Source organism: Macrobrachium rosenbergii, chromosome 51 (assembly GCF_040412425.1).
Source record: "Macrobrachium rosenbergii isolate ZJJX-2024 chromosome 51, ASM4041242v1, whole genome shotgun sequence".
Classification (NCBI taxonomy): domain Eukaryota; kingdom Metazoa; phylum Arthropoda; class Malacostraca; order Decapoda; family Palaemonidae; genus Macrobrachium; species Macrobrachium rosenbergii.
In genome coordinates this window covers 45,232,383-45,252,421 of record NC_089791.1, presented here as the reverse complement: position 1 = coordinate 45,252,421, position 20,039 = coordinate 45,232,383, and the positions used below count along the sequence as shown (strand labels likewise).

The 20,039-nt window shown below is 36.3% G+C and overlaps 1 protein-coding gene across 1 annotated transcript; it reads right to left on the bottom strand.

Annotated features, from left to right (window-relative positions):
* Positions 1-5,118: 5,118 nt before the first annotated feature.
* Positions 5,119-15,952, bottom strand: LOC136833359 (uncharacterized). Its single transcript, XM_067095389.1, has 3 exons — positions 15,697-15,952; positions 11,922-12,009; positions 5,119-10,907 (listed from the first exon to the last, which is right to left on the bottom strand). The coding sequence occupies exons 2-3, from the start codon at positions 12,007-12,009 to the stop codon at positions 7,555-7,557; spliced, it is 3,441 nt and encodes a 1,146-aa protein (XP_066951490.1). The 5' UTR covers positions 15,697-15,952; the 3' UTR covers positions 5,119-7,554.
* Between the last annotated feature and the right edge of the window lie 4,087 nt (positions 15,953-20,039).

Below are 20,039 nucleotides of genomic sequence, written 5' to 3'. Positions count from 1 at the left end.
ATTTTATCTTTTGCCAGAGATGTTTTGATTAACTGAAGTTACGACTTACGATCATTATTTTCTCTTATTAAATGCTCCATTAACCTCATTCCACTCCGTTATCAATATTTCTGTATATCGAAAAAGGTGAAAAGGAAGAAAAACAACTGTTTCATTACGAACGCTTACCCTGCCATCAGTGTGAAGAGCCTAGGCAAGGTCTAGAGAATTTATTCTCTAGACCTTGAGCGTAGACCTGTGAGCAGAGAACACATCATCTTATTTTGTCATCATTTTCAGTTTGGAAACCATTTCACGAATCGAACCAGTACCAGTACAGTACCAGTTCTGATCTCAGGGGAACTGAGTTCCCCCGTGAAACCCCGTCCTGTTAGGTAAAGATGGCCTTATGCCAGCTTGGTTCTCGTGCGCTTACGAGCAGCATGAACCTAAAACGCGATAAGCTCGACCATAGCGCACGAGTTGTTATCGCTACATCGGGGTTCATCTCTCTCTCTCTCTCTCTCTCTCTCTCTCTCTCTCTCTCTCCACGCCCTCATCGTGTTGGCAGCCAGCGACTGAGAATCCGAAGGTTTGAGGACTTCAAAAGGGTAATCTATCTCCACTCTCCAGCCGCTGCTGCCTTCTTCTTCCGAGGGCTGGTAGGTAGTTTTGCATGATAATGGAAGGGCTTTTGTTGGCCGTAGAAGCAGTGGGTAGAAGGCAGGGCGTTTCTTTAGAATTCTGAATTACTTTATCTGTGCCAAAGGTACCGTCACATACGCTTTACGTATGAGGGCTTAAGATTGCCCAAAACTCGAAAGATTTTAGAAAGTAAAATCATGAAGGTGAACCGAAAATTGACCTTTCTTGCACGAGTACTAACAAGCATATGTGTACATTGTGTTCGGAGAGAGAGAGAGAGAGAGAGAGAGAGAGAGAGAGAGAGGCAGGGTTGGGTGTGTTCGGAGAAAGCTCTATATGCGCAAGTAGAGTCCGCAAATCTCCATCTTGGTCACTAGCAATTTTTATCAAATATAATAGTTACTCTCTCCTCCCAAGCACTAAAGTACTTTATCAAAAATCTACATCATAATCATCATCGTCATCTCTGCTTATTTTATGAGGACCTTCATCTGGTACGTCTTGTGGCCACCCTCATTTGTATAGTTTTCTAGGGTTTTAGTTTTTCTTAAATATCTGTATTTTTCTTAAACATCCATTTTTTTCCTGAAATATCTGTGTTTTTTCTTAATTATCTGCATCTTTTTAATCCTTCTAGTCCCGGGAGTTACTCACTAAATGGCCAGGTTGTTGTGTTTTTAAGGTCATTTCCCAAATATCTTTTTACATATTGACTTCTACGCATATTCTTGATGCATCTTTTATGACATTGCTTAGCCAAGTTTCTGTTAAAAGTCATATATTGATTTGATTGCTTGTCATTTATTCTTGCATTGAAATAGTTTCTTCTTAGTGATTCAGTGTTTAAAGGGCAGCCATTTCATTAGCAGTTGATTACCGTAGTCTATTTATTTTTCTACTCCTGCTTCTTTAAACTTCCGGCATAAGCTGCGTCTTGTAATGTGTGGACCTTTGCAAAGTATACACTTTGTCTCACTTGAATTATAGTCCTATAACTTGTGGTCTTTCCCATACTATGGGCCTACAAATTCTGTACATTCGTCACTCTCATGTCCGAAAACCTGCCACTTGAAGTTTTATATTACACAATACCTGTCACAGATATTGCAAAACTCAGTCGGAATAGCTTATCTCTCTGTTTTCCAGTGTTCCTTCTTATCTGTGGTAAGCGGTTTATAATGTGATATTTCCGCCTCTCTGGTTTTAGATTTCATCGTTGCAGTCTTTTTCAAGCCATTTTCATTTTTTACCTGATACTTTAGTAGCCACCGGGTCGTATCGCTTATGTAGTCTTTGATAGTCTCTTCTTTATCTGATTCGTTTGTTTTCAGGCTTTTTAAGCCTTTTTTTTTTCATTTTTATTTTCATCAGCTTTGATGTTTATACATTCGGTTGTTTCCAGGATCTTATTTTGTAAATCTGTTTTGTTGGAACCTCCACGTGTAATTATCCATCTTTCTTTTGTCATTGCTTCGTTTAGGATTTATTTTGTTATTATTATTATCATTATTTATTATTATTTTGATTATTATTCGCACAGTCCCCGGGAGAACGGTATATTACAGCATCAGGTAGGCCCCTGTGGGCACCAGAAGGATAATTTACACCTTTTTGCAAACGCCAACCGTACATAATAACACGTGGAAATGTTGTCACTTTTATTTGAATTCAATACATTTGCTGTTTCCGCAGATCATATTCTGCAAAATTAGCAAACAAACTTGCTGTGATGACATTGTGGCTTACGACAATGCTCCCATGCCTTAAAAATTTCTTTCCCCACTTTTGGGAGAGTGATGCCTTTTTCAGTTGTTTCCCAACTTCTGCAGGTACTGGTTCTCTTTCACTTTCAAACTTTTGACATATGCTGACCTCTGACGTTGGTATTTTTATATTCAGTAGCATTATTAATGTTTTTGTTATATCGAATTCCGACAGTCCGTATTTTAGCAAGTGTCTAAAATTATTTTTACCATCTGATTCAATGATAATTTGTCTGTATTTTTCAAGTAATGCGTTAACTTGCAGGAGAATCGATGTTCTGCATTGTTCCCATCAGTTCTGCAAAGATCACACACTCTATCTTTCCACTAACCGAGGAATTTGACCCCCAGGCTCAACATTATGAGCCTAGCTTTCTGTATGACAACTACTTTTTTTGCACCGAGTTATTTCATGCATTGGTTCTTATTAATCTCACTTATGAACTTCTTTATTTCCTTCCTCCTCTCATTAATTTTCATCTTTATCTCCCTTTCCAACATTTTTTCTTGTCGTAGTTTCTTAACCCATGCAGATCTAAATTTTTAGTGCAAGGAGCATTGTGCAATTCTCTGTACATTTTCATATCGTCATCTTTCCTCTCTGTCCTTATCCATCCCTTATTTTTATTTTCCTTAATTACTTAATCATATCTCTCTTCTTTTCACGTTTTTTCTGAACCATAAATTCGTACAGTTTCATTTACCTTAACCAGCTCGTAGCTCCCGAAGGCCAGATGCTTTCCTGTTATTCCTTATTTACCTCACGCATCTCCCAAAGTCTCAAGACGCTTCTGCAGCCTCTGAGTAAAAGTTTCAGGAATTTTCCTGATGACGTCCCTGTTCGCAATTTACGTCCATTAATTACATTTGCACTGGACCATGCATTAACGTTACGTGTTATTACCATCTTTTGAGTGAGGTGTTTATTTTGATGCAAAATAACCTGCATGCAGACAATCGAGCGAATACTTTATTTGTACAACCTCTCTCTCTCTCTCTCTCTCTCTCTCTCTCTCTCTCTCTCTCTCTCTCTCTCTCTCTCTCAGTACAATATTGAAAGCTACCGTATTTAGCGATTGGAAGTTGAAGCTAAATTTCATCGTCAGTATTTCCACAGGTCTGTGTGAGGAACAGTAACTGTACATGAAAAAATACTTTGTTTACTCTTATCACCTGAATTATTCAACAAGACTAAAATAACGATTTTCCTCCCATATACAAATTATAATTATTGGTATTATTGCAGTCAGAAGATAAATTGCAGAGTTGGCCACCAAATTTTATGTACGTTTTCTTTATATAGAAATAAATACGTTTAAGAGAAAACGTATTTATTTTAATGGATAACACTTTTATTTGTCTATCCGTTGACCCAAGACAGCCTATTGTTCTGGGGAATTAAACGAAAGGCAATTATATCCTAATAACTTCGTTTTTGGACACATTTTAATCATTTGATCTCTCTCTCTCTCTCTCTCTCTCTCTCTCTCTCTCTCTCTCTCTCTCTCTCTCTCTCTCTCTCTCTGTGGCTTGTTTTTTTTCACGTTGTTTGGTCACTTGGTCTTGTTTAAGTACTAAAAACTTTAGTTTTAAATTGTAAGGCTGGTGAAGGTGAGATAATCACCTTGTCCTTCAGACATACTGAAATGTCAGTAGTGGCAATATTATTAATCTGGGGAAAATGGCGCAGGAATGCATATTATTTTTTTAAATTATAATTTGTGAGTTTTTGCTGTATAATTTTCCTTAGGCCTTATATTATGTAACTAGTTTAGATATTCGTGTTTTCATTAAATCGTTTGTTTACTGCGTTAATCCTAGACAGTTTTTCTTCATCTGAAGATTTAATACAGACGTAATGACCATTGTTTGCTTGTAAGTGTACACATATGCATTGCATTAAGGTAATATATGCTTATGTGGGCAATATGGCAGATAAAGGGGGTGGAGCTCTAGGTAGTCAGTGTTCTTCGAAATGATTACAGACTACCTGGTGAGGACCTGCACCCTCCCCATTTCGTTCACTTGTGCTGTTCCCTGGCTTACTTTCCGGGATTTCCAAAGACTCTGGCCCTCTTGCAGGGGCGAAGTGGATGTTGGAGAATAATGCACTGGAATGTTTAAACGACCAATCTCCGGGCTGTTTTAGTCGTTTCTTTCTGGTAGAGAAGACTGTTGGTCGGAGACTGGTCAGCGATCTCTGCACTTTGAACAAGTTTGTCCTACTGGCAATCCAAGATGAAAAAAGCGGATTACTTGTTTCCGGGTACTTGTCCATCAGTCTTCCAATCAGCACCTCCGCCTTGTCTGCAAGAGACTGTACACCATTTCAAAGCACTATGCTTCAAGCCAGTGACATCCATTAGGTGATGGCCAGTTACCCTTCCAACATTACTGATTTGTGTACTCAAAGATAAATTAAAGTACACCTAAGTCATGCATTTTTCAGCAATGAAAATTGGGTTACCATTTATATTTAGCCAAAACCACCAAGGTTTCTTAAGGTATTTGTCCTTCCTCGAACATAAATTCATTTTTATTTTCATTTAATTTTAACTCCCTAAATTTCATCCATTCCTTAATTTTGATAACTCCGATGTCGTTTATGGAGAATAAAATCGGGTGTCATCCTCAAATAACTAGAACTTTACTCCATGGTCCTGTAGTACATTTGACAGTCCAATCTAATTCAGTAATGAATATATGAATTTTAATTTAAAAAAACATGATGGACGATCTCACTTTTATTGTGAAAATGTGATACAAAATTTATTAATGAATAATGAAATGAGGTCTGTCATATGTGTGGCACACTAATTATTTCGTAACAATGTTTATAACAGTTGTTGCTATGAAATAACGATCCTAAGAATCGAAAAATATGCTGAAATATTTACAATATTCAATGCCATGTATATATTTGAGATATGAAGATCAGAAAGATGCCAATAGCATCATTATTATTGTATGAAATATATATTTACACAGATTTGCTAGTAACTCTGAAATAATGATAGAAAAATGTATTCAAAAGTTGTTTACAGGTTTTATTACAAAATAGGGAAATATTTTGGCCTAATTATCAAAATCTTATTCTATGATACATTTAGAATATGTGTACAATAACTGGGGATGGTACTGAATAAAATATGAATAAATACACTCGTTTAAAGACAACAAAACTTACAGCAGCCTTCATGACTGTGTTTGGAAAGTTCGTTATGATAATTATGACATTATTAGATTCGTCTGTTTTTGATATATTTACTTACTTCGTATTTTCCTCATCGATATCTTTTCATACGTTAGTATCCTATTTCTCGGAATTGCCTAGCAAGTTAATGGAATAATGATAACAATAATAATAATAGTAATAATAATAATATTAGTGAAAATTAATATTACACATTTCCCCTCAAACGACAAAACTTCTGTTATATTGAAAGCTTCGTCGGGATACACTGGTTCCACAGAGGGACATTTATGAAAGTCTTGGATAAGGCAACGTCTGTGGTAATTCATACCCATATAAATGGGAGCACCCTCTGCAGGATAGGGCATCTTAAAAAGAACAGTTTGCCGTCGAATTCCATGGAAAATATTGTTTGGAAATGTAAGGAGGAAAGAGAGCGAAATCCCAGGAGACAGGATTAGAGAGGCCTGTCTGTGGAAGTTGAAGAGAAGTGGGTTATACATGGCTTAAGTAGCGCTTGCACCTTGAGCAGCCATGTTTGATTGAGCCATAGGAAGTTCAAGTACAAAGCTGTGCTTGCTTGCTCCCGGTAAATTGGCTACTTTGAAAATCAGAAAAGTATACCTTAGTTTTACCAGACCACTGAGCTGATTAACAGCTCTCCTAGGGCTGGCCCGAAGGATTAAACTTATTTAACGTGGCTAAGAACCAATTGGAACCACTGGGACTTTCCTTCTCAAAAGAGGAAGTCAAAAGTCCTTTGAGACTTTCAGGGGTTGTGGAAGAAACTGTAAGAATTCATGGTGCTCATCGTGACACAGAAAGTATATTGTTTTCTTATCTGTTACTTTTGCTTCAGGTTACAATATTCACATGTTTTTTTGTAATAAGAAATTGTTTCGTATTCACAAATGTTCAGTAATCAGTATTGTTCCAAATCTGTCTACGAACACTGCAAACAAACATGCGCCGGGCTTTTATCGATTGGTCTATATCTCCCACTAATCACATTCACAAAATTTTATGCCACTTGGATCTCTCATCTTTTTTGGTGGTGCAAGGCTTTTGGTGTTGGCCTTCTCAGTCTTCTGATGAGTGTGAGTTTGAATTCAAACTTGAATGCAAAATTCAGGTGTTTGGTACATGTTTTCCCCTTTACCAAAAAGAAAATGTAACAAAGATCATATAAATAATGAATCTGGAAGTAAGCCGTTTCAATAACAACTTCCTTCCCCCAACCTTATATTGTACAAAATTTAAACCAATACAAGTTTTTTTAGGGTACTTTGCACCCCTGTAGCATATTCCATGGTCTCCGACCATATGTCTGATTTTTATTTTAAGGTCATCTCGGCCTCAAAAAGTGAAAACTAGGCACATAAAAAGATGCAATGGAAGCATATATAAAGGAACAACCAGGGCCACCGCAATTTTGCAAATCAGTTTTACACACAAGGACAACATTCGCTGGTTCTAGGGCTAGGATGTGTTCCTTGTGATTGTTGTCGGGAACATTATGCAGGAAGACAGGTAGATGCTTACTGTAAGCACGCAAGAGGTCAAACAGCAACGTTCAGTGGAAAAATAATTGTTCTGAAAGACAAATGGTAGATACCCCTTAGCTCTTACATCAGTTCCATGGAAAATTGTATCTGATGTACTGGGAGGAAAGATGTGTAGCCAGAGCAAGGATATCTTTATTGGAAATGAAAGAAACAAATATTGATGGTGGTTAAATAGGAAAATACGCCTGTATCTGGAACGTTGTCACCCTTCAGTGCCATGAGAAAGAAAACGAAAGGAAAAAGAGCAAAAGATGACGGTGCTTAGCTGAATTTCATAAGCAAGCAACAATCCACCATGGAAAGAGAAGTGGAATGGCTCTCCAAGCGGCAGCCGGACACTGCTATATGCTTTGTGAGAATTTACAGAAAATTATTTCAGGATCAGGATATCACTTTTCAAGGCCCTTGCTTATCTTGTAGTGCTTCTTATAGTGCTTATGCTGTAGCGTTTGTCTTCTAGATTCACTGAGGATTTTGGACAGCACATTCTCTGCACCCTGTGAGAGGCTTTCTTAGTTGCATTTTTAAACGTTTTTCCTTTATAAGCGTAGATGATCCAGTTCCACGAGGAACCAGCCATGAAGATCCACCAACAAAAGAAATGAAGAAGTGGATGTGAGAAGGAGAAATCTAACAGGATATCCAGCAAGGGAGGGACAGAGGCCAGTGCATAAAGTGCAACCATATAGAAAAAGATTATTGTTGTCTGTCTGACATTATCCTGACGGCCTGACTGATGAACTGGCATTTCCTTCTGCGTACGACGTTCTTGAAACCGAAAGGTAATGATTGAGATTAATGTAAGAACGAGGACACAAGCACCGCCTATACCAGCGAGGACCACTTTAATGTAAAATGTAACTGATGACAATTTTGAACCAGCTGCCCCGATATTTAAAGTGAGCTTAGTTATCGGGTCAAAATAGGCAAGAGCTGACCAGCCACCTTCTCTCCACTGCACTAACAGGGAAAAAACAATCCCTAAGAACCATGATATTCCAATTGAAAGTTTCACCTGCCATCTCTTAAGGGGTCGCCTCTTTATGACCAACAGATTTTCAGTGCTTATTAAGCTCAGTGAGAAAATGGAGACAAAGATTGAGACGCTCATTATAATGCTACTGAACACGTGGTAAAAGCCTCGTCTCTCAAACCTCAGCTGCTGAAAACCTTCTGACTGTTCCATTGTCTTTTCTGCAAAGTAAATGAGAGTGTCAGTGTGACTTAAATCAGTAAGTGATAACCAGCCAGTCATTAATCCAACAGAGTCAAAAACTGCTAAAGAAGAGGGAATTACACCTGTTAGCAAATCGGACACACAAAGAGAGAAACGAATCAAGAAAGGCTGTTTTTGTAGCAGACCAGAAGCTACTATGATGACCATCACAAAGAGATTTCCAATGACAGTCACTAATATAATGACAACCATAAGGCAGAGTAATACAATTTCTTGCACTTTACACCTAAAAGGAAGATAATCCCAGTCAGCAACTTGAATCCCATCTTTCTTTATGGCCATGAGCATATTGGTGAAGCACGTTGGCCAGAATTTGTTCATGGTTAAATTGTGAACGTTCTTGTCTATCAGTAGGTCTTTGTAAGAGAGATCTAGCAGACAGTTTGACTTTGAAGGATCATCATAAACAGGTCCTACAAGGTAGAGGATTGTTTCAGAAACATTTCTCCTGTAAGAGAATTTCTCATCAAGGACATCCTGAATGCAGCGAGTGTTGTTGTTTACATTTGCCCAGATGAACAACTTTGTCATCACTGTAAAAGACTCTACATCTGCTACTGAAGGCTGTTTAGTGGGTGGAAGAATTTTATCATCTAGGTTTAGTTTACTTATCTGTATGTCATAATTACTGAAGGGTGTATGTTCAAAACTTTTACTAGATGTGTTTTGAATTTCAAATACGCCTTTATAGAGAGTCTTAGGTTCAAAGATCGTTCCTTGGTGCATAACATAAGGAAGAATCATGAAATGCATCGCATGACCATTTGTGTAAGCTTCATTGCTAGTAGTTGATATGACTGAGCTGTGGGTCTGACACAAATACCCTGAGTCGTTCCGTTGACTTAAATAGTGGTTTACCAATAAGAACACAATTTCATCACTAGCAGAAAACGTTGAAATACAGCCTTCTAGTATAAATATAAAGAAAATATGTTCCTTGTCGCACAAGTAATAATACTGTGTTGTTGCACATTCAAAACCATTGTTCCTTAATTCTCGAACAACCATCTTCATATTATTGGTATGCTTAGACTTTATTTTGTTTACCCATATTTCATAATCTTCAAATCTTGTATAATTGTAATCCCAGCTTATGAAGTCCTTATATACATTAATATTTGAGAGCTTTCCCCTACTTGCATATTCCCTAATTTTGTCGAATTTGCTATCATCCAAACATGGAAACTCTCTGATAAGTGGAGCTAAACTTTTTGTGAGACTAAGGTGGACCACATCAGGTCGCATAACAATGTAGTTACGGGAAAGCTCCTCTTGTTCATGAGAATTGGCTTTTATGGCTCTCCATAAGAATGGCAGGGACTTACAAGTTTCTTCCAAACTGAAGCAGTATATGAGACTTTTGTCAGAGTGTAAGTGTTCAGTATACAGAGTGCAACAACGCACAGCTTCACGATCGTAATTCTTTGCAAACTGGATATAGCTTAGAAACTGCACTTTTAAATCATCTTCTTGGCTTATGTTTCCTGCCAAAAAAAGCAAGTGCTTTCCTGTGTGGCTTATGTCGATAGAAAAGCTTTCAGTGCTGTTTGGAAGGGCAGAATTTCTTGAAGCTTCCCTTAGGCATGCAGTGTCTGTGTCTGTTGAATTCAGGATGACAGTCAACGTGGAGAATACCCAAAAATCGTATATCCTTGAACTGCACAACAGGGGCTCACAGTACTGTGCTAGTAACGTATCAGTACTCCAGAGTGAGGCAAGGATTACTGCAATTGGGCTATTAACCTCAGCAGTAGCATTGCTTTCAGGGAAAATCTTCTCGGGACAGGACCTTATTTGACTAGTCACATTGAATGCATTTTTATCAGACAAACGTCCAGCAGCTTTCGAACCACTTTCGTGGTTTCCAGTAATTGCTTCGTTGCAGTGGGAAACCTGAGACTCACAGCTTTGGTTTGTGCAAGATTTTATGAAGGGAATGCAAACAGCAGTAGAATTTGGGCCCATGATAGCAGGGAAGAGAAGAACATTACTCATATTCATTAGGTCTGCAAACGACTTCTCATAAGTGTACAGAGAAACATATTCCCAAGTAAGAGCCTGCAGGTGTCCTTTCTCAATAAGCGCGCGTAAACAGTTTTCCTGATTATTTGATTGTTTAACGTTAGTTTTACCTTTCTTGTGAGATTTAGTGGCTCCGTCTTTGTGGTGATAAGAGATATCTTCTTCACTATCAGACAGTGAGCTATTGGAAGATTCCATAGCAAGGGCTGAACTGCTCGACAATTCACTTACATCCAAAGAACTGTTCGAAAGTCCATTCACAGGGAATGAACTGTCCGGAGATTCATTCATAGATGATGAAGTATTTGAAAGAATCTTTTCAGAAAAATACATGATATATTTACAAGAAGGCTTCAGCGATATGACTTGGTTTTGCCGAATGGTTCCAAAGTCCAGTTGTTGCTTCTCCTCTTCGTAATTATAATCCCAGTCGTACAGATAATCATACTGGGACACATATTGATCACCAGCCTCATCTCGTGCTACATCTCTTGGAGATCGCCCTGTAAGAGAAAATATGAAACGTACAAACAATTAAATCCCTAACTTTTGAACGTTTTGCTTTTATATTAATTGTTCACATCTTGGCTAGTCTTCTCCTCACACAATTCAAACCCATTCACAAAATTTAGCAGAATCTTGTTGATGAACAATTCTGATATATCAACAAAACAATTTTAATGTCGTTTTCCGTACTGCCCAAAAGTATTTCAAGATGGTATAATTTGGTCATTCAGTTGGAGAGACTGCCAGTCCCTTCACGGTTAGAACCATTTTTCTTTCTTAATTCCCTTTTCTTCGGACCTGGGCTAGAAAAGTCCATATGTTTGTCTGTCCAACTGGTCTTTGCACTTTAAGATAAGACATTCCTGGATGATGCGTGAAATGCAGTACGACTGATGTGAGAAAGGTGAGAGTGCATTTGGCGAGGGAGGCGGCGGGAGGAGGCGCAGAGTGCTTAGTTCCTTACCAAATAACCCTGAACTAACTTAGCCTACCGTTTCCTAAACATATTGAAAATTGGGTCTTGTCATTCTCATCACTCCCATAAGAATTTCGAGAAAAACTTTGAAAAGGCTTCAAAGAGGTTAAAGTTTTCCTACACTTTACTTTTTCAAACATTTTGCAAACATATTTATAAGTAATGTCTGTAACGCCATATAATCCCAGTCAGGAAAACATCTACAAGCAAACAAATTTCTTGATATTACATACTTTAATGCATTCAATGTTCAAACTGTCAGAATTAGGTTTGTCCAGTTCTAAGGTTATTTCATTGACAGGAGCATGCACAGTGAAAGAGGTTAGCCCACTGACTTAAAAGTAACTGGGTCTAAATTCGACAGTTAAGCAGATAGGCTCTCTTACTGTATTTAGGGTGGTTTGGTCTGATCATCGTTTTGCATTTGAAGCTGTCAGTCATCTCTGTAACTGAGTGAACTTCCCCTCCAGTTTGGATTCGTAAGCTTGGAAATATTTATATAAATAAAATAATAAAAGGCAGAATTTCTGGTTACCTAAAGCTTCAGTCATGAAGCAACAATTGTTTGGCAGGAGAAGAGGGAGTAGCCATAACAGCATCATCCTTCGAAGGTTCTGATCCATCTGAAGAGAAAAGGAAAGAATATTCTCGATAAAATTCGCCATTGTCGTCAATTTAACATACAGAAAAAGATCGTGGTTTTTTTATTGTGATTTAACCAAATTTAAATATAAGAAAGTAAAATTATTTGGATTGACAGGAACTTATATGAAAGTAAAATTATTTGAATTGACAGGAACTTATAAGAAAGTAAAATTATTTGAATTGACAGGAACTTATATGAAAGTAAAATTATTTGAATTGACAGGAACTTATATGAAAGTAAAATTATTTGAATTGACAGGAACTTATAAGAAAGTAAAATTATTTGAATTGACAGGAACTTATATGAAAGTAAAATTATTTGAATTGACAGGAACTTATAAGAAAGTAAAATTATTTGAATTGACAGGAACTTATAAGAAAGTAAAATTATTTGAATTGACAGGAACTTATATGAAAGTAAAATTATTTTAATTGACAGGAACTTATATGAAAGTAAAATTATTTTAATTGACAGGAACTTATATGAAAGTAAAATTATTTTAATTGACAGGAACTTATAAGAAAGTAAAATTATTTGAATTGACAGGAACTTATATGAAAGTAAAATTATTTGAATTGACAGGAACTTATAAGAAAGTAAAATTATTTGAATTGACAGGAACTTATAAGAAAGTAAAATTATTTGAATTGACAGGAACTTATATGAAAGTAAAATTATTTTAATTGACAGGAACTTATATGAAAGTAAAATTATTTGAATTGACAGGAACTTATATGAAAGTAAAATTATTTGAATTGACAGGAACTTATATGAAAGTAAAATTATTTGAATTGACAGGAACTTATAAGAAAGTAAAATTATTTGAATTGACAGAAACTTATATGAAAGTAAAATTATTTGAATTGACAGGAACTTATAAGAAAGTAAAATTATTTGAATTGACAGGAACTTATAAGAAAGTTAAATTATTTGAATTGACAGGAATTTACAAATTTCTGATAGACTTTCAATTTTGCAAGCAAGTTAAGATTCACACGCACCCTGTGCGCTTTGTAACATGGCATTACGTTTCGAATTAAAAATAAAATTGAAAATTAAGACGGTCAAGAGTGCCAGATTGGTGGTTTTCCACCTGAGTTATCAAACAGGCTACGATTCTTGCAGATGCAGTTCGTCCTTAGGTTTGAAGTTTACAACTTAGAAACATAATTTTCTCATCATATTGATCAGAAAAGTTATTTTAAAAAATTCACGGGTAAACCTGGGCAGGTAGTACCTTCGGGAAAAGTAAATCACACTGCAGGGAGGGCACTTTGGAGAGGAAGGTTAACGAGTTAATGGTTTTTAAAATCACGAGTGAAATTTGAAACGAGCGTCGTGAAAACAATGCAGTCATTCTCTGATGGTGCGTTTGAGAACCCTTGCGAAAGTGACCAATGAAGGCAACACAAGGATGGCAGTTATGAGCTTGGAAGAACTGATGTGATTGCACGTATTCCTTATACTATGAATACTAGTATGTTGTACTGTGTTGTGACAGTTTGATTAAGGGGCTGACCGGGGTTTATAAGGTACTTGTGTATGAGAAGATTTCAAGTAAATGAGTGAGCAGGGTGACTGTTCCTTTCTAGCATGGGAAAGGTGCTACAGGTAACTACAATATACAGGCACAACATTATCTTAGAATACTTGACTAGGTATACTATATATATATATATATATATATATATATATATATATATATATATATATATATATATATATATATATATATATATATATTTATAATGTATATGTGAATACGAAGCATTGCAGTCACATAGATGGCCCCTTGAAGTTTTAGTTCCCCAACCATTGTCTTAATGCGTTTAAAATTTTGATGCTTTATTGCCCAATAACAAAGTAACCAGACGGATTGTGAAGTGACCTTATTTTAACCTTCGCCACCGAACAAAAGCCATGATAGGAAGGAGACCGGATGCTTCAATCTTGTCTGTATTTCAAGGTCACTTATAATCTGCGTATTAAGAAATCTTATGATTGAGCAGCTGCTCTTTTTGTTAACGGAGTGCTTGCGCGACCGCTGGTGTATAAAAGAACCTGAAAAAAAAAGTTATAAAATGCCTTCCTACGACAGAACACTTAAAAAGTTTCACTTAAGTCCTTATTATGAGTTTTATATGCTACGTCTAAGCCATCTCTGCTCATATGTACTTCCAGAAGACTAATTTCCCGTCACCCTTATTATTACTTACTAAAACGGACCTCAGCATTACTGACCTACATCACTGATTAGGTCACAGAGATCGGTGTCAGTGTTTGGTAGAGCCGTAACGCCAGGAAAGTTACAATTATTCAAAGGCAAACAGAACAATTGAATTTAAAAATATATGCTTTATATGATTGTCCTTTCTCTGAAATAAAACTCAGGATCTATTTATGATGAGCCGGTTATCGTAACCACTGAAGTGAGAGGACCGCTATGAAGCCTTTTATTGCAATTTACTGATAGGCACATAAGGTTAGGTCTAGCGCTTGCAGTTTTTCAAAACCGATATGAATAATGACGACGAAGCCTTCTTTTGCAGCTTATTGATAGGCATGTCAAGTGTAACTCTTGCAGCATTTTAGAACTTATATGAATAATGACGATGAGGTCTTTTGTTGCAGCTTATTGATTGGCACAGGTTCAAGGCCCGTACCCAGAGTTTTTTTATGGGGGGAGGGATCGTTTTTCCCAAAACTGGACCTTTTCTTCTATATATGTCATTGCATATATAGGTATACACAAGATGAAATACTTGAAAATGTTATTTTAGTTATAATAAAACACTCATAGTAATTATTTACTTTTTTATATTTTAATCGACATACAACATCTCTTTACAAAGTGTGGAATTTATTAACACTCGGATTCCACATTCCACACTTGAGCAAGATGTGGAGCAGATTAGCCGTCTCCATGACGTAAATTGCACGTTTCGGCAGCCTTGCTGCGGTGTCGTCAAATTTCTCTGACCATATTATCGTACCACAGCTTTAAAATTATCTACAAATATGGTGACCTATATCATATTCCTATTATCACTCTTGTATTTCCTACTATTAAAGAATTATGTTAATGTTTAATAACAAAATTTATAAAAGAAGACTTGCCAAAAAACAAGAGATTGTTATTACTTTATAAGTACAGTTCAGTGAAAAGGATAGTCACAGAAAATATGGACTTCCAGAAATTTTTTTTGGGGGGGGGCCTTCGACCCCCCGAACACCCCCTCGGTACATACCTGTTTTAAAATAGGTCTAGCGCTTGTGGTTTTTTAGAACAAAGATGAAGAATGATGATGAAGCTTTCTTTTTGCAACTTATTGATACGCATAGGTTAGGTCTAGATCTAGCAGTATTTCAGAGCCGAAACAAAGAATGACGATGAAGACTTCTTTGCAGGTTGTTGATAACCATAGGTAAGGTCTAACTCTTGCAGTTTTTTAGAACCGATATGAATAATGACGACGAGGCCTTCTTTTGCAGCTTTTTGACAAGCACAGGTTAGGTCTAAGCTTTCAGTTTTTTTTTTTAGAACAGACTGAAGAATGACGATGAAGCCTTCTTTTTGCAACTTACTGACAGGCGCAGATCAGGTCTAACTCTTGTAGTTCTTTATAATCGACAAGAAGAATGATAGAAAGCAATGACATCTTACCCCATGAAGGTGAACAGCCTCCGATGCTGCTGACGACCTTTGTTCACAGTAACTAATTAGAAAAACTGCGCTTGTTGTAGTTGTTCGTAAGAAAATGTCTCCGTGACGTATTCTCAGGACAGCGTAGAAGGACCGATTGAACTTGGACTGGAGAAAGTGAGGACTATCAACGGTCCACAGGATGTGGTGTCTCTCCTGAAGTCGCCGCGTCCTTCGTAATATTGCATGATCACGACTCGATTTATCTCTGTCCAGTCTATTTGAATTTTATTGTTTTTATTTTTCTGTGAAAGAAAGCTATTGTGACGGCTTTGTCTGTCCGTCTGCACCTTCTTCTGTCCGCACTTTTTTTGTCCGCACTTTATTCTGTCCACCCTCAGATCTTAAAAACTACAAAAGCTAGAGGACTGCAAATTGGTATGTTGATCATCCACCCTCTAACCATCAAACATACCAAATTGCAGCCCTCTAGTCTCAGTAGATTTTATTTTATTTAAGGTTAAAGTTATCCATAATCGTGCTGCTAGCAACGATATATTTTTTACTTGTTCATTTCGTAGTTCATTTATATTTTTTGACGAAAAGCTAAAATCGCCATTATGTATTTGATTTCATATGGACAACAAACACACGCCAGTAACGAACGAAATTAAGGGTTGAAGTATTTCATTAATTGACGTATTTTATTCACAGACAAAATTAGTGAATTGAATATTTATAGTTTTAATGTTAAAATTGATAACGAGAGATTCATTTTTTACCATAAATTATATTCTTTCTGAAAAATCTTCCTGAATCCAACGCCACCTTCTTTAAAGGTGTAACCAACTCAATTGAAAATTCCATAGATATCCTATGTAACTTATGTCTTTAGACAAACTGACATACGCTATTGAAAAACCTTCGTCCAACTTCGATAAGAGAGGGAAGTCTGTATATACAGTACTAAAAACTCAGGTTTTTTTATTATTAATTGCAACTAAAATTCATGAGATACACATGGATAAATGCAACTTCTAGTAAGAGATCATACTAACATATTCGGTTAAAATAAGCATATATATATATATATATATATATATATATATATATATATATATATATATATATATATATATTTATATATTTATATATATTATATATATATATTTATATATATTATATGTATATATATATATGTATGTGTGTGTCAAAGCATTTTGTTATTTAAACTGTGCTTATTTTATTCGATATTCTCTCTCTCTCTCTCTCTCTCTCTCTCTCTCTCTCTCTCTCTCTCTCTCTCTCTCACACAGACAGACTCACACACACACACACACACACACACACACACACACACGCACACGCACACAGCGATTCAGGGATTAACTTCCCTCTTTGAAGATCCTTCTGGATGACGTCACTCCTTAAAGTAAACTGAATTCTGTGCTCCTTACTGATCACCAAAGGTAAATTGTAATCTTCACACATAAGAGTTTTAGGAGGAACAGATTGGTAGGCCTTTAGTTCGTTCACGTACATTTATATGGAATCTTCAATTTTGGTCAGATTCTTCGGCGGCGTGATTCCGTGAATTGTTGGTACCAAGTTCTAAAGAATATCTTTAGACCTAGGTTGTTATGTTTGGCACTCTGTTCGGCATTGCGGCTAAGTCTGAGATACCTACACTGAGAATATTACAAGACAAATAAGCGCGAATGCAAAATCTTCATCCATCTCGTTAGCGCAGGTAAATGTGCTCTCTGTAAGGAGTGCTAAGTAGTCATCATGACAATTGTAGGTATAGGGAAATGTATGAAGATTCGTGTGGTTATATCTTACGGTAATATTCATTCGTAATAATCATGGCCATGGTTATCTCCCTATCTCCCTCACTAGCTCTACAGACAAACGCCTTCCCCACCCACACACAAACACATATATACTGTATGTATATATATATATATATATATATATATATATATATATATATATATATATATATATATAAATGGTCTCCGTGATATTCCACCACTCATCTCGTTCCTATATGCTTTATCTTTTACAAATCTCCAGTCATCCAACGTTTCTTCTCATTTCTCATTCAAGTAGGTTTAGGTCTTCAAATACTCCTGGTGCCCACAGGAGCCCAGCGGACATCATCACGTACTGTTCTCCCAGGGTTTATGCGAAGTACATGTCCAAGCCATCTCCATCTCCCTTTCATTATCTCAGTGGTGAAAAAAACATTACCTTGTAGCACTCCAGTATATTACTGCATATTCATTTGACAAGATCCCTTCAACATTAACTTTTCATCTATTTCGTTTATGGCTAATTCCAGTTAGTACAAAATATTTCTCTGGAATACCATGGTATCAAGATTAATGAGACCTTGTGGAGCAATGTCTCTTTTGCTCTCAGCTGTCCTGTAGGGTCTTCAAGAAGTCATTAGGCGAATGTTTAGAGGAAAAGGGAAACACCCAAAGATATTGGTGTATGCATAGTTTTGTATAAGGAATGCGATAAGTCGTATGTGGGCTGCACTAGCAAACGTCTTTCCAAAATACAAACCGATATCACACATCAAAATTCTGCTATTTCTAATCATGTAAGTAACACCAACCACAGAATAAACTGGGATACATTATGAACTTTTTATAAGAGCACATGTTATCCCAGAGATCAGAGACATTCGAAACTGCTTTAATTAAGCAGACAAACAACTTGAACAAGTCACAAAGGTCGTGGAAGCCAGATAATATCAACCATATCTTTTGTATCCTGTATTAAAGACGACCGCTCCGTATCCTCTAGGCCTGACTGGGAGCCAACGAACTTTAAATACATTAATTGCCTAACATTTGGAAATGCTATGTATGACCAGAGATACCAGTGGAAATATAATGCTATTTTTCACTTTCTTTTTATTTGTGAAGGCATTCCCTGGTATCGTGCTTGTCATATATATATATATATATATATATATATATATATATATATATATATATATATATATATATATACTATATCTATATATATACATGCATACATATATATAAATATGTATACATATATATATATATATATATATATATATATATATATATATATATATATATATATATATATAGTAATTTTATCACAGCACCGTGATTCATATACCAGCATTAAGCTACAAATGTCCTTTAATATTCGCTCTACCTCGGAAATAATATCTTTTCATATATGTTATCTGACGGAGAATTTTTTTAGTTGATAATAAGTTCGTCGTCTCGTGGGCTCGAACCACGGAAGACAAGAACTCGGACTACAGTGACGCGCATTAAACCACACGGCCATGTGGATATTAAAGGATATTTGCAACTTATTGCCCTTTATATATATATATATATATATATATATATATATATATATATATATATATATATATATATATATATATATATATATATATATATATATATATATATATATGTATATATATGGTGCATAGTTGATGGATAAGAAAAAGTAAGGAATACAAGTGTGGAATGGTTGATATTTGTGCGTTACCGTAATGACTAGTGATAGTAAAGAATTACTGCGGAAGATAGTGAAAGAGTTCGAAAGTATTCGCAAGAGAAAGTTTGGAGTAAAAGTAAATATAAGGTTGATCTGTACAGTTATTTGGGAGCAAAAAATAACAGGTGTGATGTTAGAATGAGAAAGAGGTGAGCGCAGGATTTTTTTAGAAAGAAAGGCTGTAAATTCTGTGGAATAAAATTGGGAAAAAACTTGGAGTGCCTCTGGAAGCCAGAGAGGGAATATATGAAGGGATTGCTGAGCAATGGAAGCCAGAGAGGAATATATGAAGGGATTGCTGAGTAACGGAAGCCAGAGAGGGAATATATGAAGGGATTACTGAGCAATGGAAGCCAGGGAGGAAATATATGAAGGGATTGCTGAGCAACTCTCCTCTGTGGAAGTGAAGTGTGGATATTGAATGCAAACAAAGAAAAATGGTTGACAGATGCCATGATCTGTTTAAGTAAGAGCTGTAAGAGGCAAGAAATTGTAAAAAGGAAGGGTTAGCATACGCCAAAGGATAGATCAGAATGTTGTGAGATGGTTTGGTCATGAAGAAAGAATGGATGACGACAGGCTTGTGAAAACTGTAAAATTCGATAGTGTTAGAGGGCATTGATGAGAGGAAGACCAAGAACTTGCTGAGCAAAAGGGGATTATAGAGGTATTGTAAAAGAAGAGACTTAATATCTAAGAGCTCAAGAATGTTTGCAAGATTTGAATGAATGGCTGCAGTGTGCGTAGGAGGTTTCTACTGGCTGCTGATGAGCTTTCTTTGTAAGGATACTAAAAGCTAA